Raw genomic sequence first — 27,093 nt, 5'->3', positions numbered from 1 at the left:
CGTGCGCAAGAACTGACGTATCCATCAAAAGAAACGTATCTCACCGTGAAAAGTTAGCAATCACAATTGCATGGCGTTTCCTCGCAACATGGGCATGACGAAGCCTTCACTGCATTCGACCAGAATCCGCACGCGCATGCTGTGAACACGAGAACCGTGTTTCTACAGTAGCAATCACACGCCAGCCGTGCCTGCTAGCGTTGATGGAATCCGGGAGATTGCATATCACACACGGTCGAACTGCAAGTGAAGCCCACGCCCGACGGGAGACGCTCGTTGTATGTTGTACGAGCAAGTATGCCGTTGCCAAGCAAATGTAAAGGCCCTGTCGTTTGCGGGAGGGACGTGTACGTTCTGTTGCTTTATGAAGAGACACAAACTTGATTTTCGCTGTGATCGCAAAGCTGTCCATGTATAATCATGCTGCGGTTTCTTGTGAAAAGTGAAGGACGAAACCAGATCTGTCACTCAGATATGAATCTCGTACAGTCCGCTGGCTAACATCATCAACAACCTGCACCCGTCTCGGAGTAAAACCTGGGTTGACCATGTTGCAGGCAGGAGGAGCTGAAGGCTTGCCGGCCGCCAGATATCACGCTCACGGCCTCCGGGAATGTGAGAGTCCTAATCACCGGCCAGCAGTGCACCCCTCTCATGAACTCGGAGCCATGGTACGCTTCAACGTTGGCGCTCTCTAAACCTGTTTGCCATGAACAGCGCCTGTTGCAACCCAGGAAGTGAGCATCCTCAGCAATCAGGTGGCATCTTTTGCTCAAGTAGTAGTACTTGCAGTTTCCACCACAGTGCTCGAGATTCAGGCAAGTGCAGTATGTGCATGTTCTGTTCCTGGAAGAGGCTAACATCAGCTCTCTTTTGGTTTGCAGGGACCTGGAACGGCTTCGAGTGCAACGTGTGGTGGGCCGAGGCTATGCTAGCCGAGTGTATGAATGCTTAGATCTGGTTTCAAACACGAATGTGGCTCTCAAAGTGTACCACAAAGCGGATCTATGTCCACTGAACTTTCACCAGATCAAGCGGGAGATGCTCATCCAGAGCAGCTTCGTCCACCCGAATATCCTCTCCATCTACGCCGCTTTCAATGATGCCGAAAACGTCTACATGGTGCTCGAGTACGCCGCAAAAGGCGACCTCTATCACTATCTGCGACATAAGGGGCGGAGATTAACTGAGCGGCAGGTGCGCGGACGACTTTAATTGCACAATAGTGTCCATCATATTATTTGCCATGCGGCGAATGATGATGAGTTATCTGTTTACAACCCTATCGCATCCAAATGGACATTGATCAACACCAAGAAATTTCTCAACAGATACTTGGGAATTGAATGCCTTGGGGAATGTGTAATATGTTGATACTGGCTTGTAATTTGACAGCGAGCCTGTGCATGGGTTTAAATGCTGGTTCTGAAAAGGGGATTCTCAGGAATTGTTCTCTTCATAGTATAAGGAGAACCCTTCCTGAGAACCTGCAATGGCTACAAAGCTTGGCGCACCTCGTCCAGTTCGTTTTGAAGTCGGACGTCCATATGGATGCAGTTTTGTGGTTCTACGTTCCTTGATCATTAGTTCATAGATGGGCACGCTCATAGGTGTCTTAACCATGCAAGAGTATGTGCATACAGAGCCAGGCCAGGTGCTGATAGGCTACTGGCTGTGCTTCTTGGCACACAACTTGCGTTCGCAGTAACGTCACTCCTTCGACATGGGATGTATCGTGCAGGCTGCCAAGTACGTGATCGCTCCATTTATGAAAACCCTGCAGCATATCCACGGGAATGATGTCATACATCGGGACATCAAGCCCGAGAATCTGCTGCTGAATGAACATGGAGTGGTCAAGCTTGCGGACTTTGGCCTGTCCATCATGCGTTCGCACGAGAACCCTGTGACACGGGTGGGCACAATGGATTACATGGTGCGTCTTTCCCACCATCTCAGGAAGCTGGCATTTTGAGCAATGCCACTTGCGTTGTTGCATGGGCGTGGCTGATGAGCGTGTCGTTGGGTGCGAGGTACATATGCTTGCCTCCACCCATCTTGATAGAAGCCACCTTGAACTTGATTGTCTGCATGCATATTCCTTTGCAGTGACATGAAACAAAAATTCGAATCTGCAGGCACCCGAGGTTGTGCTGTGCCCACGCAAGCGTTACCACGACGAGTGGAAGGACAGGCTGGACCTTGTTTATGGCACGAGTGTCGATGTGTGGGCACTCGGCGTGCTAGTCTATGAACTACTTGTTGGATGGCCTCCATTCAAGGCGGTACGCTCATGCCTCTTTGGCCAGTATGTGACACTGATGCGTGCCCTTCAGGGTATAAACTCAATCATTCCGCGATTTGAATTGAAGCAGCGGTTGAATTTGCACAGAATGTGACATCGAGCGCTTTCAGGAGACATGATGATTAGATGTTACCATGGCCCCCTCAAAGGATGCTACATGCCATGCATAGTGTGCATACTGTTTGTGCATCTGAGGAACATGCGTGCCTGCTCACAGATAGTACGCGGATTTAGTTCGAGTTGACCAAGAAGAATGCATGCCTCCGGTCTCCTCTTCTGTTGGTAAATGATGACTGCTTTCCATGGGTCTTGGCATATTTGAGATGCAGAGCCTGACATCCCAGGCCTGCAATCGAACAAATGAACACCTGGCATCCTTCACAGTGTGCTGCTCCAAGCATGCTACTCATCCCATCTGATTGCGTGAAGGGCACAAAGGAGGAGATACAGGCCAACATCCTGGAGCTGAACCCAGTCATGCCGGACTGCATGTCAGCTCACTGCGCAGACTTTGTGAGGGCCTGCCTACACAAGGATCCGAAGAGCCGGCAGACCATAATGCAGCTGATGTCGCATCCGTGGATTTGTGATTTTATCGAGACTGAGCGCGGAGTAGATCCTTCTTCTACCTCGTCGCTTCAGAGCAATTCGTCACTCTCGGGCACTCAGTCCACAGGTCGCCTGAGCTCTCAGCGATCAAATACATACGGCGGTATGGAAACAAATCACAGCACCGAAACGCACACCGCACCACCGCCCAGCTCCACTGGCCCAGCCAGCCCGCTGAGTCGCCTCAAGTCCAAGATAGCGACCGACATGCCAACGACGCATAGCCCTGTATCATCGGCTGTCCCGACCTACGACCGACACCAGACGCCCCGTTGTAACAACTCGGCATCCCTACCGATAAACGCGATGTGCAGCACGATGTCGTGGCAGGAGACGGCAAACGCTCATGAGTCTGGGGGTGGGGTTGCACCTGGGCAGCTGCGCTCGACAGACACTGCGCGTCGATTGTCAGACTACTCAATGGTGCCGGACGCCTCAGGGGGAAAGGACCTGGCGTTCTCGCACACTGCGGGGGGAATGCCCATGAAAAGCCTGCGGCCGGCGAAGAAGGACTGCCTCCAAGGCCTTCGGAACGCGGCTGGCGTCAGCCACTGAGCTCGTCCTGCATTGCCACAGGAACCTGGAGCTCCTACTGCGCGCTGCGGGATCCGTGCAGGTGCCAACTGCTGAATGACGCAGCGGCAAGATCCCTGCTCTCTCCTGTGCAGAGCATAGATATATGGCATGTCTTGTGGGTGAGCTTGCTTACATCCAGACAAAACACTGTTGCGCGCGATAGATGGGAGTCGCCGCGGACGCAACACTGTATAGATCACGTGGCATGACCGGCACGTGATATGGTCCTTCTGGAGCAGTACAGCTGGCTGCATTGGCCGCTACTAACTCTACTGTACTAGTCAACGACACAGCAGGTATGCATTTGCTTACGCATGTGCAGCACCCAGATCTGTGCACACGTGTGGAAGCCCTCTTGACGTGACAGCCGTGCTCTTACAAATGCCAGGGTGAGCATCTGCAAGTGCAAAAATTCCCACTCTCACTATCCATTTTTCTGTTCTCGTGAGACATGTTGAAGGTGAACCTTCGTTCGCATGAATGAATAACCAAAATTCAGGTTCGAAAGTTTCTCTTCTTATAATATAGATGACTTGAACACGACCATCTAGAAGCGAACTGACTCGGCAAACCCGTATGTCGGTAGACCTTTCTGGACAGCAGCCCATTGTGCAAGACATACACATGTCCAGCACAATTACTGTGAATGTCTGAAGGCTGATTTGCATTTGAACTCTGTCAACGCGCTGCGTGCTCAGAGTACATTTGCGGCAGCTGCACTTCAACCGGTGTTATTAGGCATGACTTGTAAGACCCTCAATCCGGGAGGTCAACACCAGGTAGAGTTTAGGCCGTACTGGGCATCTTCCTTTGTTCATCAGTTACACACACTATGTGGGAACGAGACAGCAGGGCCATGCTCAATATCTCTCACTGGATTCATTAGTGCCGCTGTACCTTCAAACCGTGCGGAACTCAAGCCCTTGCGCCAACCAAATAATCGCGCATTACCACCCTGCTGCAAATCTATTTTAGTCAGTTATGACTGAAGTCCAGCTAGATCTTGTGCTACTTTTTACCCAAAAGAGGTACCTCCACAGACCTACTAGTGGTTGGTTGATGAATTCAGCTTCACAAGCGCTTGGTCACTGCCTTTTGTTGTTGGAAGAGCGCTGGTCACTCAATTGAGCGACACACTTCGCCTGTTACAGTGGCGCATGCATCTTCGCACCTGTGGCAACGCTGTAATCGTCATGCCTTTCGTGAGTTTTGAGCTGCCATACTGAACACTGGCGACGATCAGGATAGAAATCGTAAAGCTGATAGGAGTTCAAACCCAGGAATTTGCGCAAGAAATGCACAACATGTTGCATATCTAGCAACATGTGGGATTTGCTTTGCTGATTCGACATGCTTGACATGCCTATCCACTGCTAGTTGTTTCGATCCGAGGCATGACAATATAATGGATTCGTGCATTTTGCATATTCCTCATATCATTCTGTTCTCCTTCATTCACCACTGCTGCAAGCCTGACGATGACCACTGCACAGGCAGTTGAGGATGGCATGCAGCTAGCACGTCGGAACTTTGCTGACCTCTTTCACAGTTTCTTGTGTGGTTCGCCTTGAGCCCGTTTTGCAAAGCCCATGCACGTTGTACCTTTCTCTGCTCCCCATTGCCATGGCATGTCCATACCTCATGGTAGATATTTTACATACTATGATTGTCTGCTCCTGATGTGTCTCTGGATCTCTCCAGATAGCGTGACACAAAGACTGGGATGAAATGCACTGGTGATTCATACGATCTCTCCTTGTGGGTTGTCCAGCTATCACTTTACCAGAGTGGGCAGCTGAAAGTGACTTGAGATGTGCTTTGCAATCCATGCAACAGTGATGTTGATGTAATCCAGTTCTCTGATTCGTCTCTGAAAATTCTTCACAAGGCAAGTCACTGTTGGAAGTGGGTGCCAGATTGTACAGCATTTGACAAAGATTGGTGTGCACGATTGCGTTATCCACCAGCATTACAGGTAACATCTCCACATCACCAGGATTGCACGCAAACCAGCCGCATGCGAGCGTCTACTTGTGAGCGCAATATCCGCTGTGCTACCGGTATGTGGCTGCCTGAACACGCATGGACAGGAAGTGGGTCGCTGAGCAATGGACACAATAACGTTTCTGCACCATTGCCTGCTGACCCAGTCTCGCCTCGTTTGTCAGTTTTCGTGGGCCAGCCAAAAGAGAGTGACTGTAGGCAAGATACCTGATAACTGTTTAGATCAGCACTGAAAGAATCCTCGTGGATCATAGCACACCGTGCTCCAGCCGGCTGGCGTTTTGTGTTGGACGCTGACCGCAAAGCATGAGATGACGTTCTCCGCAGAAACGGAACCGTTTCTGCTTCCCGCTGCAAACTGAAACCATGGGAATGTCGTGACCGCTGACCGGGCGTTGAATTGTTATGATAAGCAAGTTGTTGAGGATTCATAACTGGTCCATCGTTCAGAGTCGAGGTGCGTTCACGCATAACCACGTCCGTCGAATGGCACTTCGCGCGGGGCGGCGTTAATTGCTGAGTGATCCGAAGTCGAATGCGCAACATCCACCCTCAAGGATTCCCGCATCATGAAAGCCGCATAAATACATGTTATTGTCCATATGAGCGTTTCACCAACGACGCAACGTCTCCGCACGCAGACCTTGACGGCCTGCCTATTGTGGACTATCCCGGGTGCGACGTAGACTGATTCAGTTGATGGCTCATGCGAGTCTTGGTTGACTCGACCGCAAGCCAACCATGAACCCCGGTTCACCTACCTCAGAAACACTGTGTAACATCACACTGAGCGCTCGCCTCCAACGTCATATGTTTGGAACGCAGTATCGTTACCTCGCCTTTCTCAGGAGCCGTTCCACGTATTGAGTTCATCAGGCGAACGGCGAGTTGACAGGACATTTTAGAAATCTGGCAGCTGCAGTCTATTCAAAACATGGCAGCGAACGCGGCGAACTTGCCACGCCGTATTATCAAGGTCTGATACTTGATGCTGGGGTGCTTACCTCATTCTAGGTGCATGCGCTAGCTACACGTCGATGATCTTACGTCGCCCATGCTCAGGCCATCCTTACCAAGTTGCAGCGTTACTCAGCTCACCAGAATCGTGTGGGTTTTCTGTGAAATGGTGCATTGACACGCTCGGCATGTCGAGAGCAAATGCATTCTGGCTTTCCAGGCTTCTCGCTGACTCCAACAAATTGAAGTGCCAAACTGCAAGTTGACCATGTATAAAGTATCAGAACGCATGCTGGTTGCTTTTGAACGTAATAGCCCAGTGAAGAAAGTGTTCCAAGCAAACAAGGCGTGCACTGCTTGCAGGAGACCCAGCGCCTCATCGCAGAGCCTGGTGCGCTTTCATACGAGTTGCACTGGTTGGATGACTTCGTGACAGATGGAATCATGTCCCATGTCACATATCGCAGGACATGACATAGTTTCGGGGATTGGGTTGGTTCGACGGAATACACCGCTTCTCCTTTCGAAGTCGCCACGAGCGTGATGTCATGTGCTACGTCCCCAACTTGCTTGGACGATTCGTGTTCATCAACTTTATTCGTCAGAGGATCTTCCTGCTCCGCTGTAGTCGGCTGTAATGTCTGATGCCCGTAGGAGCAATTTGAATATCTGAACCCTGAGTGGTTGCACTGTCTGGAGTGTTTGTAAAGCAGAAACTGACATGAAATGCTGACCTACAGCTCCCGGTATAAGTGCTTCTCCTTCTGAAGAAAACCTGCGGTTTTTTAATGTGATGATTTTGGGTCCACAGCAATCACCCTATGAAGGTATGAACCACACTCTTCATTCTGCGTACTATTGCAGCCTGATGACACTGTGTTGCTGTTTTTTTCGCTTTTTTTGTTTCGCTTTTTTGTGTTGCAGCATGCATTGTTAAAATTGGCTTCGTAATCATGTGTTTGCATGAAACTGTGGATGCGAAACGTCGAGCGCAGGAGACGAAAATGACACATGTTGGATCCACAAGTCAATGTTGAGGTATCACGTTGCTTACGAGAGTTGCAGATATAGACCACTGAGGCCAGCCTCGCGCCTTGAGCAAGTGGCCAGTTCCATAGTCATACTTGTGCACGTCCGACAGCCGGGTTAGATGTGTTGCTTGATGATCCAATGCAGTGCGATTTAGTGCTGGCTGACTCCAATGCACAAGTGTCAGAACGCTGGAGGATTAGGGCAAACGCCCCACTGTGTTTTCAGCAAATACCTATAATTCTGAGGGCAGCTGGTTCAAAGGCCTGCTGTGGCAGCATTGAAACGAGCCAGTGATCGTTATCTTCATTCCAGGCAGAATCCACTTGCCATCTTCTGTTGGCTGTGAGGCGTGCTGGCAGGTAGTAGGATCCTATCAGCTTTTCCCTTCTCCAGTGCTTCACTCGTTCTCGCCATGCTTGCAGGTGGGGTATTTCGTTTGGAATTGTTTTTGCCAGAGGATTACCCCATGGCGCCACCCAAGGTAAGGTTTTTGGCTGTCATGCCCGTCCATGATTGCTTGAGACTGAATCAATCACCAGGGAAAGCCAGTCATGCGGAGGACCTGTGCCAGATGTCCAGCATCGCCTCGACGCAGTACATCAGCATCTCATTATATATTGGCAAGATGAGTCTCCTGTGCAAGCCTTGCTCGATGTTGCACCTGCGCTGGCTCTGGCCTGTCAAATCCCGGTTTTCGTGCAGCAAAGGCAGAGCTAGGTAACGCTGCAAGCATGCATGTGTCAACGATGTTAAGTGCTACCTGCATGTCTGGCGTCCTTCGACAGGCCGCTCGTCCTGCTCTGTCATCGTGCTGGTTGCTCTGTTCCGATCAGCTTTGTTGCTCATGCAGGTTCGATTCCTCACCAAAATATATCATCCGAACATCGACAAGCTTGGGCGCATCTGCCTGGACATCTTGAAAGACAAGTGGTCCCCAGCGCTGCAAATCCGAACAGTGCTGTTGTCCATCCAAGCGTTGCTGAGCGCTCCCAACCCTGAGGATCCGTTAGCGGAGGCAGTTGCAAAGCATTGGAAGACGAATGAAGCCGAGGCCATCGAGGTAGCGCGAGAGTGGACTCGGATCAACGCAACAGGATGACGCCGATCATTCAAGGGGGGGGAGAGAATCGAACAACTTGGGGGGTATGGTGTGCGGCAGCTGAGCAGATAATGCCTGACCATCATGCAACGGCTACACCCAGTATCAGCGCGCCCTTGATTCAGACATGTTTGTCTTGGATGCCTGTGTGTTGGAGCTGCCGTGAAGGATTGAATTATTGACTGGTCACTGGGCGCTGTGTCTTCGCATGATGCTTATGCATTATGCTGCCTTGAAGCGTCGCTCTGGGTTATTTCTTGCCATGTGAATCTGTGACCTGCAGCAACAGCATGGATGGAGTGTTCATCGGCCTGTGGTCCCATGGTGCCTTGGAAGGGGATAAGCGGTGTTGTAGGCAATGTGAACCACACAAGGATTCTGCCGTGATGGGGACCTGACAATATCTTGCTGTGTGGTATGTGTTGCTGGAACGCATACAATCACCTATTTGCACGTCCGTGTCACCACACATGTGAGGCAGCTGCAGCCTGGGCTTCAAATCATTCGGCCCTTGTCCGTATGGGTGGCTACAATGCCATTGTCAATGCCATTGACAATGGTTTTGTATTCAGCGCTTTGTCTATCTCCAGATGCATACAGGCATTTCACTTTACGTAATGACCGATAGGGTTGCGACAGGCTAGCAGGGACTAGCCCTGGCCGTCGCCTGCCAACATGGCGGTGCCAAGTAACCCTGCCAATCTCTGACGTGCCATGGCAATTGGTCTACTTGCAGTGCGAATGCACCTGGCTTGTTTGAATGAACTGTCATACAATCGTGCCTTGGGGCACACGCCAGAACGTACACCACTCGCTCGCACACTCACATAGAAGCAGTGCTGTAAGTCAGTCTGTTTTCCCTTCGCTGATATAGGATATTAATGTACAATGGCTTCCGTATTAAGCAGACCAGCGCCAGTTGCAGTGCTTGCCTCATGTCAACCCCATGCTCGTGCCCGGGTATGTCTCTTTTCAAATGTATACAAGCGTAGGTCTGTGCCTTCATATCACAACAACAAATCCAGTCGTCACTATCGGTGGCCTGCTTATCGCATATGCATGCGTACTCCATCGATGTACATCCCCAACATTTGTTCTCGTCCATCAGGGTGTTGCCAACATGCGCGCTGCAGTTAAGCTTATCCGTGCCAGAGACAACATCTTTGATTCGCAGTTCCTGTCCAGCCTCTTCGATTCCATGATCAAGAGGTACCGACAGCTCTGCGGAACTGGCATCGCGTTGTGTTTTCAGCACATCCAGCCCAGGAAGTAGCACGAACAGGAGTTGAGTCTGTCTTTAGTTTGCGTTGCTAATATCATAGACTTCGGCTTCCTTTGCAGGCTAGATTTTGACCCGCTGACACAACCCGACTAGCCACGAATCCGCCTATCCAACTCTGAATTTCCCAGCTCATGTACAGTGCAATCTAATTTGGTTCGAGTGAGCAACATTGATGTCTCAAGATGCCCGCACACTCAGAAGCCATGGCGTATTGCAGGTCTATCGCTCTCGAGCTCTTGTCCACGATACTGATGAGTTGCCGACGGAGTTGCCAGTGGACGCTTACGCAGAGCTGATACGCCTTGCTGTCGAGAAGGACCCGTCACTGGCAGCCTTAGCGGAACAGCACATGGCGACGCGTATGCCTCACGTTCAGGAGGTCGTGCACGAGCCACTTGTAAATCAGAACAAGGCCCCGTGGCTGCGACAACGAGCGCCACAAGGGGAGCGCTTTGAACAGCTCACGTCAGACGTGCGAGGCTCCAGGCTGGCAACCGTTTGTGAGGAAGCCAAATGTCCAAATATTGGCGAGTGCTGGAACGGACGGACAGGGACTGCGACCATCATGCTGTTAGGCGACACCTGCACTCGCGGCTGCCGTTTTTGTGCAGTGAACACAAATCGGATGCCAGAGCCTGCTGATCCAATGGAGCCTGAAAATACAGCACAGGTGGGTGGAAATCCTCTCACGGGCAGCAACACCCATTCAGGCAAGCGCATGAGGGGATATGAATATCCTGTTGTGCTGCACTTTCTGCATTCACATTGCCATTATGGTGATTCCCAAGTAGTTCTTGGGGTTGTCAATGTCCATAAAGATGCGGTAGTGTTATAAAACGGTACAGTATTACGGCACTTCATCCCGCATGTCAATAAGAGAGATGTCCGAGCATGTGTGGGTGCCAGCTGCATGCTTTTTCACACGAAACTGTACCGCTCCAGGCGCTCGAGCTGCATGACCCATGATGCGTCCAAGACCCAAGGTTTCTGAATGCCGTGCATGAGGAGATGATAGGTGCAAAAGTGTGCTTCAGCAAAGACAGGGCATGTCTTACGTCATGCTAGCTGTGCAGCGGGAGGGGACGGGGGCCGCCCAAGTGTGACTGCTGTCAAACTGGACGGGCAAGCAGACGCGTCACAGATGAGTCGCGGTACCACTACTCGCAGTACCCTGGTACATGCATATGTATTACCGTACCGTACGATTGCGAGTGTGTAAGGGTTTTGTATTCAAAAAGTTACAGCTTGAGGTATGGGGTTAGGGGTTAGGGGTTAGGGGTTGTGTCTTCTCTGTAATCGGATACATATGGTAAGGCTTTCGTAAGTCAGGCTGGTCCAGGTACGCTTGCCTCAGGTGATGGTAACGGTAGCACTGGTTCCCAAGGAGTGCTTGGAGTTGCGAATGTCCATGTGGATGCGGTAGTGTTGTAAATGATACATCATCATCATGGTTTCTTATACAGTTCACTCGGTCGCTTCGCTCCCTCGTCTCTCGCCTTGCGGGGCAGTAGCTGAAGCATACGGGTACGGAAATACATGGAATGCACAGTACGTAGATTACACACATACGTAGGGTGCCGATACCGAGGATCACTGTGCGCAGGCGGTGGCAAGCTGGGGAGTGGGGTACATTGTCTTGACATCCGTGGATCGCGATGACATGGCGGATGGAGGAGCGGAGCACTTTTCGGAGACGGTTCGGCGGCTGAAGCAACTTAGGCCTTCGATCCTTGTGGAGTGCCTAACCCCGGACTTCCGTGGCGACCTCACGGCTGTCCAGCACCTTGCACGCTCTGGCCTCGATGTCTACGCGCACAACATCGAGACAGTCGACCGTTTGCAGGCACGCTGCATTTTGCAATTTCTTGTGGCGTAGGCAACTCAACTCGCAATGGCAGCAGCTCCCGATCCACTGCCTTCAGTGGTGATTCCGGGAGGAGCAGGCTGCGTTTGAGGACGGCTAGTTGCTGGCTGATAATCGTTTCCCGCCTGTATAGTAACCCAGTTGCTGATCGTCTAACCTCTGCATTGCAACGATCATCTGTGCGCCTGGCGTTTCTCCCGGGAGCTTCTTAGACAAAGCGTTTTGTGGACTCCTCCTGCGTCATCGTACACAATTCAGCGTCGCACTCCGGCTACTTTCTTGAACCAAGGAGTCGGAATGCGACGCACAAGCGTGCGATTTGAGGGTGAGCAAGAGTTTGCTAGTGCATAGCGGGTGGTTTTGAATGCTGATGATGTATCGGTTTACAACTCTACCGCATCCACATGGACATTGGCAACTCCAAGTACTGCTTGGGAATCAGTTCTACGAATACCACCATCTCAGGCAAACGGAATAGGGCTGCACATTCAATGGTGCTATCTTCGAGTGCAGACTCTGCCGGTCATTTCACCTGCTGATACCCTGCAATTTAATCACTTCAGGAGTGCGTACGTGTTCCCGAGCGATGTCCTCCATGCCATGCATACATCTCCATGGACCATGGAGACCTTATGACGATAGACCTATCTGACCGATTCCAGCACAAGCAATGTATGTCACGAATAGTTCCCGCGGACACTTCACGTATCGCCACTAGCGGTGGGACATGCTGACAAGTACTTGTCAATTGATTGGTAAGCCATTTAAACTGCATAAGAGAGGACACACTCCTTACCTGTGATGGCATGCAGAAGCGTGTCCGGGACTCGAGGGCTGGCTACATACAGTCCTTGGATGTGCTCAAAGCCGCCAAGGAATGTGGCGTCTACACTAAGTCATCGATCATGCTGGGTCTTGGAGAAACCGACGACGAAATCATCGACACCTTGTACGACTTGCGGGCGATCGGGGTGGACATTGTCACGTTCGGGCAATACTTGCAGCCCACGCCGCAGCACCTCCCGGTGCATGAGTACGTACCTCCGGAGAAGTTTGAACACTGGCGGGAGTACGGAGAGGACGTTGTCGGGTTCAGGTGCGCCCTCCTTCCAAGGGATGTCATCCTATTATAGATGTCCTAACAGTAGTAATGGCGCGAGGTGACCGGCCCGCCGATCGAGGCAAGCTAGCGCTAGATAGAACCAATCCTGGGTGGAAAGGTGCTTCCGATTGTGCCCGAATCTGCCTCAGTCTTACCACAAGGTGCCGTGCGTGTTGTCTGGTGTACCGTGGCGTCGCTGCCCAACCCCAGCGCCCATGACCTGCTTTCGATGCATTACATCGACAGGAACAACACCACAGTCCAGGCTGAACAGCGACGCCGGTCCCGAACTTGCCAGAATGCCAGCAGATGGGAGTGTCGAGTCCGCTCTGATTTGCCCTTGACACTAGAAACCATCGAAAGAGATCGCCGGTACATCAAAGCATTGCCTCTGCACAAATGTTGAGCGGCCGCGTTGGTTACACATCCACTCCTCTTGCTGACGCAACAATTGCAGGGCGTTACTAACCGCATAGCTGGCTTATCCATACGTCCAGATGTCTCGTGTGACAGCACGGCAATGGCGTAGTCATTGGGCAGCAGTGCAGTGTTTTGTTCGCTTCTGGTTGTCTCTTGCAGCAACTGCGCCGCCGTCTCGGCGAACTTGCACGAAACTGGGTGCACAGGGCAATACCGACGCCCATTTGCTTCATAACTGGGAGAAGTCTCAGACGAAGCACTGAGGTTTGGCACCAAACCGCATGCAGTTTGCCTTTGATGTAGTGTGACTCAGATCTAGACCACGCCTATGCAGGTATGTCGCGTCAGGGCCCTTGGTGCGTTCATCGTACAAAGCGGGCGAGTTCTTCTTGGAAGCGATGATCAAAGGCGACCGCACTGTCAGTGCAACGCACACGACGCCATGATGTGTGCAGTGGCCATTTCAAAGTGAAAAGCCGCGCATTGCATGGCAGCCACCTATCAGGCTCATAGCCTTGCTGGTGTCAACAAGGAGTTGTCAATGTGTGTTGTACAGACATACCAGCATTTTGAGCAGGATTCGAACGTGCTTTGGTTTTATGAATGCCTATTTCACAGTGGCCATTGTATCGCTGCAGCAGCGCGATCTGTATGTCGCATGACACCAAGGGTGCCTTGGTTGGAATGTACATGTGATGTATTTAATGGAATGAAATGAGCGCTGTGTATCAAACCACCGTCAAGTCATTTACATACACAGGTTTTCCCGCTGATCTTGCCATTACTTAAACTTCCTTCTACGTGTTAGCCGTGGGTTGACTCTTCCCCTGCCGCAACCCCTGCTGAGACGGAAGCAAATGAGCCGGCATGCTTTGCCCAGGTTCGAGTGGGGTGCCGTCGTCATTTGTGGGAAGCTCCCCCGTCTTGAAAAACACATAAGATAGTGTGACATGGTCCACATTATGCAACCTCCTATCAGTTGCAAACTCAGGATCGATGTAGAAAAATATGGGCATGTCAACGGTCTCCCCGGGTCGCAGGCGCTGCTCTTCAAAGCAGAAGCACTGGATCTTGTTAAAATAGTAGCCCACCTGCATGCACGGATGACAGGATCAATGCAGCGAAATTGGCCGTTGGTACTTTGGATACATTGCCTGTGAGCGACGTGAATGCCAGCAATATTGTGTAAGTCATGGACTTCGACATCCTCATTGTCCATGGTATCATACCATGGGTATGCCATTCGCGCACATGTCACACAACGAACAAGGCGTAGTGTGCAAGAACAGAATGGACGGCAACAAAAACTGTCCACGCTGAACGATGCATGCCAGCTTGTCATTCAAGCACTTTCAACCCCTTTCTTCAAGACAGTATTAGTTTTGTGTTGTGTTGACCTTAAAATGTGCTTGGCTTTGAGCACAACTGCGTGACAAGCGGTTTCAGCAGACAGTGGTTCGCCAGAGTGACATCTGGGTTCAGACGGCAATGTCCATGAGGACGCGGTAGTGTTGTAAGAAGGTACATCGTCATCAGACGCCTGCGCATGCATGGATTTTGGGGGGGAAACTGTTTGAACCCCATTCTGATGGAACATTGTCAGCAGAAGCATGCCTGGGGAGGGTTCACATTGTAGGTTGAAACGCCTGTGATATCCTCGTTGCTGTTGTTGCTGGCCGTGTAAAACACCAGGGTGCTCACGCCCGGCCGGATCTTTACCCGCCGCTGACTGGGCTGAAAAGTCCATTTCATGCCAGGCTGTACCTCGGCCGTGAAGGTGACCGTGATCTCACGTGCAGCCGCAGCTCTGCAGCAAATGTCGTTTCAGAGCTAGCGGAGAGCATGCAGATGCGGCAAGTTGTATAGTAAGACATCTCACCAACCCGTAATCCACGAGAGAGATAGACGGCACCAGTGCTTCGCCAGGCAGTTTACTTTGTGGGTCTGTATCCCTGAACATGCATGATTATCCAGGGCAGAAACAGGTGTCGAGCCCCACTCTGGCGAAGCGCTGGCCTGCACCATGACCAAATGTCATTTTCAACGCTTGTGGAGAGCATGCAGATGTGGCTCTGGAAGGGTTCCAGGAATTAGGGGAATGTCACTCCTCAATGACAAGGCAGATGTTTGTGTGCCCTGAGCTTGGCAACAGTTAATTTGACCACCACAATTAAACTGACGATGTAGTCACTGCACAAATTGTACGTGGGTGGTTGCCTGGTCGGCAATGGCAAATTCAGCTCCGTTTTTCGAGGCATGCGATGAAGTTTCTTTCGTATGTCAAGTTGTAATAAAGACATCTCACCGATCCAGAACCCATGATAGAGGGAGATGGCCCCCGGGAACGATCTTTACCTCGTCAATCCTTGAGGATCTATACCTTGGCGTCCTGCTGATTCAAAAGTTGGTTTGAGGGGCTGCTGCAGGTTGCTAAACGACACTCACACAGCCTCACTCACCGAACTCTTCTTTGCGTTATACATTCCACACACGACATGTCAAGCTTAGCACTGCATGTGTGGCTGGTCCTGGCACGATTGTCCCGACACAATTGCCACACAGTTATGAGTCACGGAAAAGGCTCCCAAGGTGCATGGATCGGTATTTCGTCAGTTAGTGTGATTTTGTGGTCCAGACGCCTGCAAGTACATGAAATGGGACAGAAATGGGGTTGGAACCCGGTTTGGCGAATAGACGTGGTTGATCAGTCAGGTTTCAGCAATCAAATTTCAGTGGTCAACCGTTCAAGTCTTCACCTGGAAATTAGGTCAAACAGATGCACCCCAAGCTGGGTACGAAGTGACATATACGAGTTCAGTTCGCATCAGCGCTGAGAGATGCAGTCCCGGCCACGAATTGAATGCTCTTTCTTTTAAACATCACCGAATATCCACTTCGCGAATTACCAGTGCCCAACTGGGTATGATAGTGATAGTGTTGTGCCAAATAACAAGAAGACAACAATATGACGGCCAAATAGAGCAGCGTTCACTATTGACAGGCATGGCAGACCTCACGCCCAATGTTTAGCGACGTCATAAACAGCATGACTTTGCGCCAACCAGCTTCAGGCCTTGGGCGTGGCCCCAGACTTCTGCATCATTCCAGAATCGATCACAGAATGCTTTCCGTGACACGTTGCTGCTCCACAGATGAAGGCATGTGCTTCAGGCACGCTTGTGATGCTCAAAGTCAGACGTTGCATGGTTTTTTCAGGCATTTACTGCAGGGTTTCCAGCTATCTCAAGAGCGCACTCTTCGGTTTTCATGTCAGGGTTCTCTACACGCTTCTTGATCTTCTCTTCCACAGTTTGTCCTTGTGAGACTGTGCCCCCGTAACCTGTTGCTGAACAGAACATGCGGTACAGGGGCACAGCGAAGTACGAAAGTCCCAGCATACCGGTAATGATTGCGACCTGCATGAGTGATGTTAAGATCAGCTTCTCACCCAAATGCACCATGTCGACCGCGGACTTGGCCGTGGTGTGGAGAGCAAGGATGTACAACAGCTGTCGCAGGTATGAACGGACGAGCGATAGTTGTGCCAGAAACAGTGGGTGAACAATGCTCAATTACTGTGAATAGCTTGTATCATGTGAATCGTATTACGTGGCCAAGCATGCAAGAACGAAAGATGAACAGACTCCCCTGGAAGTCTCTCCAGGGTTTGCACCCTGACACTGGCACCTCACGGTCCTGTCTAAAGCTTGAGTCCCCATTCGTAAAGCGCATCCAGCAAATGCATATGCATTTACAAAATTACATGACAGTTTTCATCCCATGCTTTCACGTACCGCGTACATGGCTATCGAACGATTCTTCTGCTTCATAGTGGGCCGGCTCGCTGAGGACATCGCTCTGCTTTGTAACACATGCCTCAAAGCCATGCTGTCTCTCCACAACAAATCCCGTGTCGACGTCTGATAACGTGGCGTAAGTAAGGGTAAATTGGAAGTTCTTCCCCGGGCGACATGCCTTGTGGTCGCAATGTATGCCACGCGTCTTACCCCGGTTGTCGACGAAGGTGCAGAATACACCTGCTGTGCAATCTTGACAGCATTCGTAATACATTGCCATAATTCGCGCTTGCTCGGTGAAGACATGCTGACTTAATCATGAGCTAGGTCTCCATCATGTACCCACGGGCTCCTCCTCTTCAAACGAAAGCGCAGAAGAAGCCAAGCTCAGCACTAGGGGCATGTGATTGTTGAAGGTGTGAGCGCAGGTGGCGTTGCCTGCGCACGAGGAGTCCGTGACGAGATTGGCGCGTAGCGTTGGCGCGATTTGTATCGCGTCCACGCATGCTTTGGACGAGATGTCCCCGGAATGTAATCAACGTTACATTTGTTTCTTACGTCCAAGGGTAGAAATTTGGAAATAAAACCATGCCCGTCCATGCCCATAGAAGACAGTAAGTCAATACGATTGCACCCAGGAAAACCTTTGAATTGCTTGCGCTGCGTTTCTTGGCCCCTTCGTTACTAAGAATCTCCGCGCGTACCAATAGATGGCCGGACATGACGACAGGAATCGCGTAGCCACCTGCAACGAAACGAGGGGGTCAATAAAGGAGCAGTCTGTCAAATAAACCCATACCACAAGCTCAAGACACATACATGACAGGCACCGACCATGGCAACCGGCTCCCAATCTCGGTCGTTGAAGTCTTTGTGTGGCCATTCCAATGTAGGAGGATATGCTGATCTGATGCGTGCCAAGTGTGACTGGAAGAGTGACGCGCACTTGTACATGCATGAAAAGGGCAGCGAACAGTGCCATCGCAGCCAGCTGCGCGACGAACACGTAGACGCGGTCACCGAAATATCCCGTCTGCGATATTGCAAAACGCCCAGGCATTGCGCTACTGCCCACGCCATCAGACATAGCAACACCGTAGAGAGATGATGGCGATGGCGCAGCCCTGCAAGGCCCGCCACGCTGGGTTCTTCAGTGGCAATGGATGCTGCAGGGGCATCATAAGTGGGGCGCTTTAAAATTTGAACTGCGGGTGATTGGTGCTGTATCTGCAAACCTTCTTTAGCTGCGTGGTGGCCAGGAAGCGCAGTCAAGGTATTTCTCAGCCACACTACATAGGCAGGGGGGCCTAGGCCTCCAAACGATAGTGAGCGGACCCACGAATTTGAAACATACGCGGCCACTGCCGCAAACGAGAACGCAAGCATGGGAGCAGCAGCCACAAAGTTTGGATCTGCAGCAAACCACATTCATCAGAAGCAGACAAAGAATGAACGAGCGCCTAGAGTGTACAGCTTTGTGAGGCGCACAAGCTGCACCTGACGCTCCATGTAGATATGGTAGCCCTGTACAAGTCATCAGGAGTAAGGACGCGCCAGTTTGGCGTATGGCTAACTACAGTTACACGCGTATGTGGGAGACACTGGGCGTACTTAGAGATAGCCCGGCACGAGTGTGCATATGACATGCATATGAGAGACGCTTGAGTTGATGAGGCTTGGCATGTAAAGAATGTGCATTCGTTTCAATCGGCTGGTAACTTGTTATTGTCGTTTCAATGCTCTTGGTTCAACGTGGTCGTTGTCATCGTAATGATGTATTGAACAGGCACTTTGCCTTCTTAGTTTGAAGGTTGGAGAGGTTGAAGCTTTGAGGGCTTATTTCGACACCGAGGGCACGGCAACGGAAGGAGGCAAGCGGCAAGGCCTGGTGCAAGTTCAACTCCTGCTTGCCGTGTTCATGAGCACATCATCATACTTGTTTGCTGTGTGGCCAAGGCTGTTGATGAACGCGTAGGGTTTGGAAAAGGAACGTTTAGGCCTTTCAAGTATATGATGAGACGTCGAGGAGAATGATGTAATATGATGCAAGGACGCCCGACAAGAAAGGATGTGCATTCTCATAAAGTCACACTTCGTGTGGTGACCTTCTCAGTAACATCAGAACCGGACTGGAGGGAAATACAGGTGTGGAACGGCAGTGAAGGTTACCTGTTTCGCTTGATAGTACTGCAAAAACCCAACACCCCAGTACGTGCTTTGAACATGGGAGTAAAGAGAGGGGCCCCCAGTCATACAGAACGGCCTCTTCACAGCGCTGTTCTGCCAGGGCCAGCTGGAACAGAATGCACGGTAGCCTGCACGTTGCAATCAAGTGACAACCACGCAAGTGCAACGCATACCAGAGCGTCCGTGAAAAAGTTCTATGAGCAATGGCATCGGGAGGTGACAGACATGATCATGAGCTTGGATGGATTCCCATGTTTCAGGTGGGTTTGGTTGGTGCCAGAGGAGGAGTGTTGTGGGGCATGATGACGTAATTGTGAGTCAGATCCCCAACCGCCCAGTGCAGCGACTGTCCTGAACACCTCAATATCAGGGCATCCAGACTTGCTTTGGAGGCGTGACACCAAAATCAAAAGAGCGCATGCATGCCTTTGTGCTTTGCGTGTGTGACATCACATCATGTAACATGCATTATTCTGCCGGTGCATTTACACATATCGGATCTGAAAATGTTTCTCGTCACCCAAACACAATCGTGCTTCGCAAGGCGAAAGTGGGCTCTTGACAAGCTAATGCCACGTGTGTAGAACTGATCCTGTACCCCAATCTCACAATGCATGGCAAGACGCCACATCATGGGGCCCATGAGCCTAACCCCAGGATGAGGCATCTACAGATAGCTAGGGCTGTACAAAAGCGAATTTGGCTGCCCATTTGTTGGATCAGCACGTACATAATTACATAACAATATTCAACATTTCTGGTACCAGTTATACGCTCTTGTACAGGCTTACAGATAGCTTCGCTGCATCTGCTGGATGTAGGACACGATGATAAAGCCATACTCTGTTGGATTACGATCTGTAAGACATCGTCATATTCTACAGTTGCAGTGAAGCTGACAACCTTACGCCTGGATTACTAGCTTCGCTGCAACCGTGAACTATGACCAAGGACTTATCGCTTACATTCGAACATACTCTGACACGCTCTGCGTTTATGTTGAACGCACAAAGCGAGAGACAACCAATATACAAGCAGAAACGCCACTCACCAGGAAGGAGAACGCTAGAGGAGACGGCGAGCATGCTCACAACACCCAAGCAAAGGTACAGAGCCCTTGAAATGCTGCTGGACCAAGGGCGCCTCCCTTGCCAGCTCTCAGAGAGCTGTGTAGCCGCCTCATGCAACAGAAAGCCCGCATTGACAATGCCTGCATGCTTCCCAGGCGATCATGCAAAACAAAGTTCAATTTTTGTTATTTTTGTTATGGAAAATGCATGTAACCACGAGTTTTGATTTACACAACGCAGCACCACATTTTTGGCTGCAGCTGCACGAAAGTGGTGTGCATGGTTGCCCACACTATCACGTCCACATGAATATTGCCAACTCCAAGTGCCGCTTGGCAGTTTGAGAGTGATCATCACGTACGCTTTCGTCCGTATGCTTGTTTTTGCGGGCGCAGTACAATCAAGGGCATCAAAGATGGGGGAGTAGCTCATTACGCTCATTGGGCAAACGTGCAGCCATGACTCCACCAGCTCTGAACGGCAGGCATACCAAAAATACCTGGTTGAAGGGGGTGTGCATGTTTAAAATTTATGAAGGCAACAATCTACTAACCTCGTCGTGTTTGGGCGGCATGGGACGGGCAGCCACAAGCCAACCTTGGTTGCCTGCGAGGTTCTGACAACACACAAGTGGGGCGCGTGTGAGACGGATAGCGCACTGCAAAGTTGAACAAACAAAACCTCTTGAAATTGCAAGCACGAACATGGGTTCGCAATCCGTACAGTGGCTCTCGGGCTTAAGATTATCTTGTTCGAAGACAACTGTTTGAATTGGTATTGGACCTCGCATCGTCAGCTGGTCTGGGACAGGTGTACACAAAATGCACCAGAGGTTTGCTGCTGCGCTGCATGCAGCACGGCATGGAGGATGTGTACCATTGGACCTGACGGTGCAGGAGGCACAGAAGGCAATAGCTGCGGCCATGGGTAGGTCCCAGACGTAGAGGGAACACACTCCAGACACGTTGATGCAAGGAATAGTGCCTCAGTGTAGCCGTATGTTAGGAACACAGAGGCTGGAGAGATGCACATCAACAGGACAGACAACGCCGCCTTTCGCTTGTCTCTCAAAACATGGCACCCGATCCTGCAGAACAATGTCGAGTGACGTCAACGACTTTATATATAACGGTGATCGTTCACAACAAATGGATGCATGCTATGAAGGCACGGTTTCTCAAGCCCGTGCGCAAGCAAGGTGCCGGCCGGAAATTGGTTTCGGGAAGACTCTTGACGACCTCGCATCAGATCAGCAAAATGAATCATTCGGGCCCGGATCGTACGTGTACATCAGAGTCGCAGCAGCGATAAAGGACGCTAACGTTATGAGGACAGCGGCGACGGGGCGAACAAGTGCAGAGTAGCGACGCCCAACAACGCCAGCCAATGTCGCTTGGATGTGGGGCAAGGCAGGAAAAAATGCATAGTACTGCTCGTACTCGTACCCACACTGCGCTATGCGATCATAATAAACTGAATCCCAGACGACACTTGATGTGCTGATGTCAAGCGCTCGGTTGCCATGTTCGAGTTTCGCATCGCGTTCACAACCTCGTGTTGCTAGTTGTGAAGACGTATCATAGTCTGGAAATAAAGCATCTGACACACAAGCAATGGATAAGTAAAACACGCGAGTGGCTCCGGCAATGATTGCGATTCGCTTCGCCATGATGGATGCAACCCTGACTGAACACCCTGCCACTGCACTCGTGCGGCACATTACTGCACGCTGCTCTGTTAGGCCAACCTGTCATAAGGAACCACCGACCCAAAAGACCAAGCCAACCCAAATTTCGACAGGTAGCGTTGGGCTGGGTGTGGCCCGACCTGGATGGAGTGTGTTGTTGCTGAGACATAGCACAATACTTGCATCACTTCCAACCAGTGCTGTAATCAGCCGGCTTGGCTGGGCGACAAGCCAGGGTGCAAAGCATCACTGATAATGGAAGGTTGGTTCAATTTCAAGTCTTGGGTGAAAACCATGATTGGTTGAAGCCACCACGTTGACTGCTCATCGTCAAGCAGGCAGCAAATCAGCAATCCAGGATACATGGCCTCCCTGGAAGAACAGCACGCTGGGTATAGGCAGAGCAGGAAAAGAATCTTTCTGTATCACAACATAAGTGTAGCTCTTGAACAGCTGGATTAAGTGTATCAAAATGTCAGCTTGCGCCTTGCTTGTGACCCCACTCTTGACCAAGGGTATGGCTCAACAGCGGACTTGGACGGCTCTGTCTACGGATACATGGACCAAGATCAGGATAGATCTCCCACTCGGTGACATCAGCGACGGCGCCTGCTGATGACGGCCTGAATCAGCTGCGACGATGTGCAGGCGATGGCTTGCTTTTCCATTCCGACCACAAGGCAAGAAAGCTCCAGTTGACGCACATGCCGGAGCGCTTGCATGCAGAGCAAGTCATCAGCGCACTCGGCTGCACTGCCGGTGCAGCCTGACCAGTGTCTGGCCAGACCCTGTCATTTTTGGGGTCCTGATGCCCGGAATGCACGAATTTTCGGGACAAAAATGGGGGTCGAAACCCATTCTGGCGAAGCACTGAGCATGACGACGGCAGTCGCTGCAGGTTCAATTGTTCGCTCCATGCAAGGGGTCGACACCAGTTATTGCCCTGCAAATCTGAGCAGTTGAGGGGCAACCGGCCCATAGAGTGTGGCCTGGCAAGATGCTAGCTCCTCATCACAAGAGAGAGAGCGTGCTCAGACACCTCAGGGCGATTTCCCGTCGGGTCGAGTCAGCAACAACGAGGCATGAGAAACCATCGTGCTGGCATTCTTCTTGGCATACGCCTTCATGTTTGCGAGCGCCTCACTGCTATTGGCCATCGTGTACTTCTTTTGTACCCAGCGGAGGTAGAAGTTGTAGAACGACCCCACATAGAACTCGAGGGCGGTCTGAGTCAGGCTGCTACGGCGGATTGCGACGCTGTTCAATTCGCCAGAGCGAGCCAGCTCGATGGTCCACATCGTGATGTTGATGCCAACAAGCGCTAAAGGGAACTCCTGCACACATTTGACAGTCCATGTAGATGCGGTAGGTTGTAAAGCAATACATCATCATCACTTGACAGCTCTGACCCCCTGATTCTGGGCTCTTGAGCAGACTCCCGCCAGCTCAGTGGGCCAGAGACTGTGATTTTGAAATGCAGACAGAGCAATCGGCTGCACATGACCCAAAATTGAACAGAGCTGTGGTGTTGTGCCTGTCAATAGATCTCCAAGAGCAGTGCAGTTGGTGACGATGCATATGGTTTGGTTCAGGAATTGGCTAGCATGTTCAAAGCAGATTCAACATCTTAAACGGTACGGCCAGCGCATTGCTGAATGTGAGCAGGCATGCCATTAAGTTCCATGTCCCTAATAACGAAACGTAAGCGTTCTGGCAGGTGCCCTGCGGCAGGAATCTGAGCGCAGAAAATGGACCAGCAGACCCACATTCCGGCCCCGAAGCTCGAAGAACAGCAGAAATGCACCATTTCCTACGAGACCACATGGACATTCACAATGCCGAGTGCTGCTTGGAACACCAAACCCAGAATGAAACCCAGAATTTGTACCGCCAAGGGTTGGGAATGTTGGCAGTGCACACCTGAATGGGGTCCTGGCTGAGGGCAAACAGCAGTGTCAGCGTTGCGCTTGCTGTGCATGTACAGCTGGAGCAAGTGAATGATGCTGAGCACGCCGGCACCACGAGTGTCGGTCGCAGGGTCTGAGCCCTGGAAACCAAGCAGCTCCAGTGGGGTCCATAGCGCTGTGGGCAGGGCGTCCAACGAAACACCGGAACACTGACATCAACAGCAGCTCATGCATTTCGTTCATGCCGTCTGGCTGGAGCTTGGCGAGGCCCAGCAGGCGGAGTCGCTGCTGCTCTAGGCCCTTGGGGAGCGGCTTTGGCCGCGAAAACATGCCAAATGCACAGCAGCCCCCTGGCTGCTGCGGAGCATCCTGCATCGTGCACACAGGTTAATAGATGGCAGGGTTAGCACAGGGCAGGTGGCCACGCCCATGCACTATAGCATGAAGTGCTTCGCATAGATGGGTTCCAACCCTCATTCTAGTCCCGACAATACAACTACTTTCAGGTTTCTGGAGACGAAAGTCAGAGGGTCTGGCAAAACACAGTTAACATGACGCATCACGGCCTCCCAGATAAGGAAGGAAGGATGCAGGATATGCTTGCTTTGAATTGCAGTCACGGTAACGAGGTTCTTGAGTTGCGTTTGCGCTTGCCAATGTCCATACAGCGTCGTGGAACGATACATCACCAGTGACAGGTACATACCCGACAGCATTGCTTATGGTATCGTTGATGCCTTTTGATTGACCACTGGGTCGAATCAACGAGACCGAGGGACATAAAGCGTGGTACACATACACTTGTGATTGCCAGCAATAAGAGCTGCAAGTCTTCAGTTGAGGAAGAGGTTATGTAACATGGCAGGATACAAGCGCCTACCATTTTGCTCGAGGACGGTGCATGTGATTATTTCCCACCTTCGCTTTGACAGTCAAAGCAAGATGGGAAAACCGAGACTGCGAACCTTGAACAACCGGTTGCAATTGCTGAACTCAACACAGTCACGGCGCGGCGTGCATAACATCAAAAATCGACAAGTCAGGTGCAAGTCAGACACTGATGAAAGGCTGTTCAAGAGTGACAACCTGCACACGCTTCAGCAAGCTAGCTTTGAAGTCAGTTCGCAAGAATGCTGGCAGTAGCGCACCGCAACGACTTGTGACATGTCGAGATTACACGTCATGAAGTAGATAAGGATGTCGGTGCATGTGATGGATCTCCGATTCTGGGTCAAAGCAGGCTTTGAAAGGTCCAGCTTCTGAACCAACTCGTTACTGGGCCGATGAACTGGGGAGATGTTTGACACGACCGCATGCATGCGGAGCGAGGCTGATAGCTGCATCTCGGCATCGCGAGGCGTCATAGCGCCTTCCTCCTGTTCCCAGATGTTGATAGGACCAGCAACTTGCGCAGGTTTGCCGTACCCCCCCCCCCCTTCGGCACGCGTCCGCTCATCCGTGAGCTCATCATGCGGACCCCACTCTGTCGCCGGAGGGCCTGAATGCGCGTCAGAGGCGTCCTCAGTCTCCGACAGCCATGCCTCGACACGCAGCATCGACTTCTGCCGGCATTCCTCCTCGTCCTCGTCCGCGCCCTTGTCAGCAGTAATCGTCTGACTCAGCAGCGCCGCCTGCTGCACGGCGCTGTGCTGATGTGAGGGCTCCGCAGGGGGGGAGGACAGGACGCCTGCGCTGACGTTGTCGCGGAACATGTCGATGCCGTGACTCAGCGGTGCTGCACGCAGGCCCGGCTCGGACAGCGAAATCAACTCGTGCGGTGGCCCGGTGCTGTTGGACGCTCGCCGCTTCGCTGGAGGCCCGGGGCTCGCCGGTGCCGTACTGCGCGCACCATCCTGGCCCGTGCCGGGATCCAAGACTGTGGGAAACCGGAACATGTTGCCTCCGGCCGCATTGGTGTGTGTTTGCGCCGCTGCGTTATCGTTACGTAGACGCAGGGGGTCTGGTGTCACGGCCGCATTGCCGCTCCCAGGCGCAGCCCCAGTATACACCGCCACAGAATATGCCGGGGCCCGGCTGTTGACGTCTGCGAGCGGCACGTGCGGAGACAGCATGGGGGGAGGGTGCGGCGCGAGAAGGTTTGAACCTCGACTTGCGCGAACGACATCATCGGCGCTTCGCAGAGGGAGCATGCCAGTGCTTGATGGCACAGCATGGGCAAGCGGATCTAGAGAGTTTGCCACAAACGCGGGGGGTGGACGATGTCGAGACAGGGCGGCGGCCGAAAGAAAGGGCGTCTTGGAACAACGGCATTCCTGCAGTGGCGCTCATGCGCATGGGGGGGCCGGCGCTGTTTGGGCGCTGAATCGCAGATGTGACCGACTCAGCATGTCATCTCCGGGAAACAGGAGCGGAATTGAACTATGGACCGCCTCGGGGGGGCCAAAGAGGTGGTTGGTGTACTGCGAGGTGAGCTTCCCTTGCTGCCTGAGGTGCTCGAGGAAGGCGTCTTCTTCTGCATGGTCGAGCGTATCTGAGACAGAGATTTGCCTGGGGGGGGGGCCAATCCGTGCATCCACGGCCATCGAGGCCGGGCTGTGCAAGAACGCCGCTCTCTGTGCGGCGAGCATGTCGCCGTTACCGTCCAAGTTGGTTGGCAGGCTGTGCACGCGACCCGTCGTCACCATCTGCCCTGTTGTGATCGTACGACTCGAGGTGGGCAGCGTAGCGGTGTGTGTCAGGTCGCGGCGTGGGCGGGCGCCTGTACCGCCCATGCCGAGGATTCCAGACGTGATCTGCAGCCGCGCCGCAGCCGATAAGCGCACGAGCGCATCAGGCACCTCAGCGCTCGAGGGCATGTCGAGGGCTCTCGCTACAGGTGCGCTCTGAGGCTCATGCTGTGCCTGCTGCGTGATTTTGGACACAAAGCCGACCACTTCGTGCTCTTGCGCGGGCGGCGCACGCGCAGCTGCGGCTGACAGCATGCGGGGGGTTGCAAACGAGACGTCTTGTTGAGGGGTCGCACTCTCGCTGGTGTCGCTGCTAGACGCAGGCGACGACTCATCGAGGTCCACGTCCCCCCCCTCAAGCATGCTCTCCTCCAGCGCGCCCAGCCCCTGCAACGTCCTGACGTCGGTGACGAGGTGCTCTGGGATCACCTCCGCCCTATACTCCTGTCTGCAGGCATAGTGTTCATGCTTTAGTGCATCGGGAAACGCGGCTGTACCCTCCCCTGGT

The 27,093-nt window shown here is 52.1% G+C and overlaps 5 protein-coding genes across 5 annotated transcripts; 3 read left to right on the top strand and 2 right to left on the bottom strand.

The window, feature by feature from the left end:
* Positions 1-1,041: 1,041 nt before the first annotated feature.
* On the top strand, positions 1,042-2,399 carry LOC149809087 (serine/threonine-protein kinase Aurora-3-like). Its single transcript, XM_089995005.1, has 4 exons — positions 1,042-1,197; positions 1,588-1,674; positions 1,742-1,936; positions 2,139-2,399. The coding sequence occupies exons 1-4, from the start codon at positions 1,042-1,044 to the stop codon at positions 2,397-2,399; spliced, it is 699 nt and encodes a 232-aa protein (XP_089851131.1).
* Positions 2,400-6,428: 4,029 nt separating this feature from the next.
* On the top strand, positions 6,429-8,582 carry LOC149809086 (ubiquitin-conjugating enzyme E2 36-like). Its single transcript, XM_089995004.1, has 5 exons — positions 6,429-6,470; positions 6,815-6,842; positions 7,192-7,278; positions 7,906-7,964; positions 8,334-8,582. The coding sequence occupies exons 1-5, from the start codon at positions 6,429-6,431 to the stop codon at positions 8,580-8,582; spliced, it is 465 nt and encodes a 154-aa protein (XP_089851130.1).
* Positions 8,583-10,036: 1,454 nt separating this feature from the next.
* Positions 10,037-13,696, top strand: LOC149809085 (lipoyl synthase, chloroplastic-like). Its single transcript, XM_089995003.1, has 4 exons — positions 10,037-10,534; positions 11,468-11,707; positions 12,541-12,824; positions 13,585-13,696. Exons 1-4 carry the CDS (start codon positions 10,037-10,039, stop codon positions 13,694-13,696), a joined length of 1,134 nt encoding a protein of 377 aa, XP_089851129.1.
* Positions 13,697-14,047: 351 nt separating this feature from the next.
* On the bottom strand, positions 14,048-17,327 carry LOC149809084 (cytochrome c oxidase assembly protein COX11, mitochondrial-like). The gene is made up of 4 exons (XM_089995002.1): positions 17,052-17,327; positions 16,506-16,759; positions 14,865-15,057; positions 14,048-14,341 (listed from the first exon to the last, which is right to left on the bottom strand). Exons 1-4 carry the CDS (start codon positions 17,325-17,327, stop codon positions 14,048-14,050), a joined length of 1,017 nt encoding a protein of 338 aa, XP_089851128.1.
* Positions 17,328-22,587: 5,260 nt separating this feature from the next.
* On the bottom strand, positions 22,588-24,614 carry LOC149809083 (uncharacterized). Its single transcript, XM_089995001.1, has 4 exons — positions 24,399-24,614; positions 23,974-24,267; positions 23,083-23,325; positions 22,588-22,779 (listed from the first exon to the last, which is right to left on the bottom strand). Exons 1-4 carry the CDS (start codon positions 24,612-24,614, stop codon positions 22,588-22,590), a joined length of 945 nt encoding a protein of 314 aa, XP_089851127.1.
* Positions 24,615-27,093: the final 2,479 nt, after the last annotated feature.

The sequence above is a fragment of the Nuphar pumila genome, unplaced genomic scaffold, assembly GCF_984573655.1.
Source record: "Nuphar pumila unplaced genomic scaffold, dmNupPumi1.hap1.1 HAP1_SCAFFOLD_1751, whole genome shotgun sequence".
In the NCBI taxonomy this organism is placed as follows: Eukaryota; Viridiplantae; Streptophyta; class Magnoliopsida; order Nymphaeales; family Nymphaeaceae; genus Nuphar; species Nuphar pumila.
Note: the sequence above shows the minus strand (reverse complement) of the source record. Positions and strands in the feature narration are given on the sequence as shown.

What these genes read in the sequence shown, in the direction of transcription:
- LOC149809087 (XM_089995005.1), top strand. Translation starts at nt 1,042, where the DNA reads ATGCTCATCCAGAGCAGCTTCGTCCACCCGAATATCCTCTCCATCTAC. An exon ending in GGAGATTAACTGAGCGGCAG is followed by an intron (nt 1,198 to 1,587) that starts GTGCGCGGACGA and finishes CTTGATCATTAG; the next exon opens with TTCATAGATGGGCACGCTCA. An exon ending in TGGGCACAATGGATTACATG is followed by an intron (nt 1,937 to 2,138) that starts GTGCGTCTTTCC and finishes TCGAATCTGCAG; the next exon opens with GCACCCGAGGTTGTGCTGTG.
- LOC149809086 (XM_089995004.1), top strand. Translation starts at nt 6,429, where the DNA reads ATGGCAGCGAACGCGGCGAACTTGCCACGCCGTATTATCAAG. An exon ending in TGCCACGCCGTATTATCAAG is followed by an intron (nt 6,471 to 6,814) that starts GTCTGATACTTG and finishes CACTGCTTGCAG; the next exon opens with GAGACCCAGCGCCTCATCGC. An exon ending in ACCCCATGGCGCCACCCAAG is followed by an intron (nt 7,965 to 8,333) that starts GTAAGGTTTTTG and finishes TTGCTCATGCAG; the next exon opens with GTTCGATTCCTCACCAAAAT.
- LOC149809085 (XM_089995003.1), top strand. Translation starts at nt 10,037, where the DNA reads ATGTCTCAAGATGCCCGCACACTCAGAAGCCATGGCGTATTGCAGGTC. An exon ending in AGCCTGAAAATACAGCACAG is followed by an intron (nt 10,535 to 11,467) that starts GTGGGTGGAAAT and finishes CACTGTGCGCAG; the next exon opens with GCGGTGGCAAGCTGGGGAGT. An exon ending in AGACAGTCGACCGTTTGCAG is followed by an intron (nt 11,708 to 12,540) that starts GCACGCTGCATT and finishes GATGGCATGCAG; the next exon opens with AAGCGTGTCCGGGACTCGAG.
- LOC149809084 (XM_089995002.1), bottom strand. Translation starts at nt 17,327, where the DNA reads ATGGCAATGTATTACGAATGCTGTCAAGATTGCACAGCAGGTGTATTC. An exon ending in CCTGACATGAAAACCGAAGA is followed by an intron (nt 15,058 to 16,505) that starts GTGCGCTCTTGA and finishes CATTTGCTGCAG; the next exon opens with AGCTGCGGCTGCACGTGAGA. An exon ending in ACAATGTGAACCCTCCCCAG is followed by an intron (nt 14,342 to 14,864) that starts GCATGCTTCTGC and finishes CCGTGCATGCAG; the next exon opens with GTGGGCTACTATTTTAACAA.
- LOC149809083 (XM_089995001.1), bottom strand. Translation starts at nt 24,614, where the DNA reads ATGCTGTCGGGTATGTACCTGTCACTGGTGATGTATCGTTCCACGACG. An exon ending in TCGTCTCCAGAAACCTGAAA is followed by an intron (nt 24,268 to 24,398) that starts GTAGTTGTATTG and finishes TGCACGATGCAG; the next exon opens with GATGCTCCGCAGCAGCCAGG. An exon ending in ATCATTCACTTGCTCCAGCT is followed by an intron (nt 23,326 to 23,973) that starts GTACATGCACAG and finishes AAATGTGTGCAG; the next exon opens with GAGTTCCCTTTAGCGCTTGT.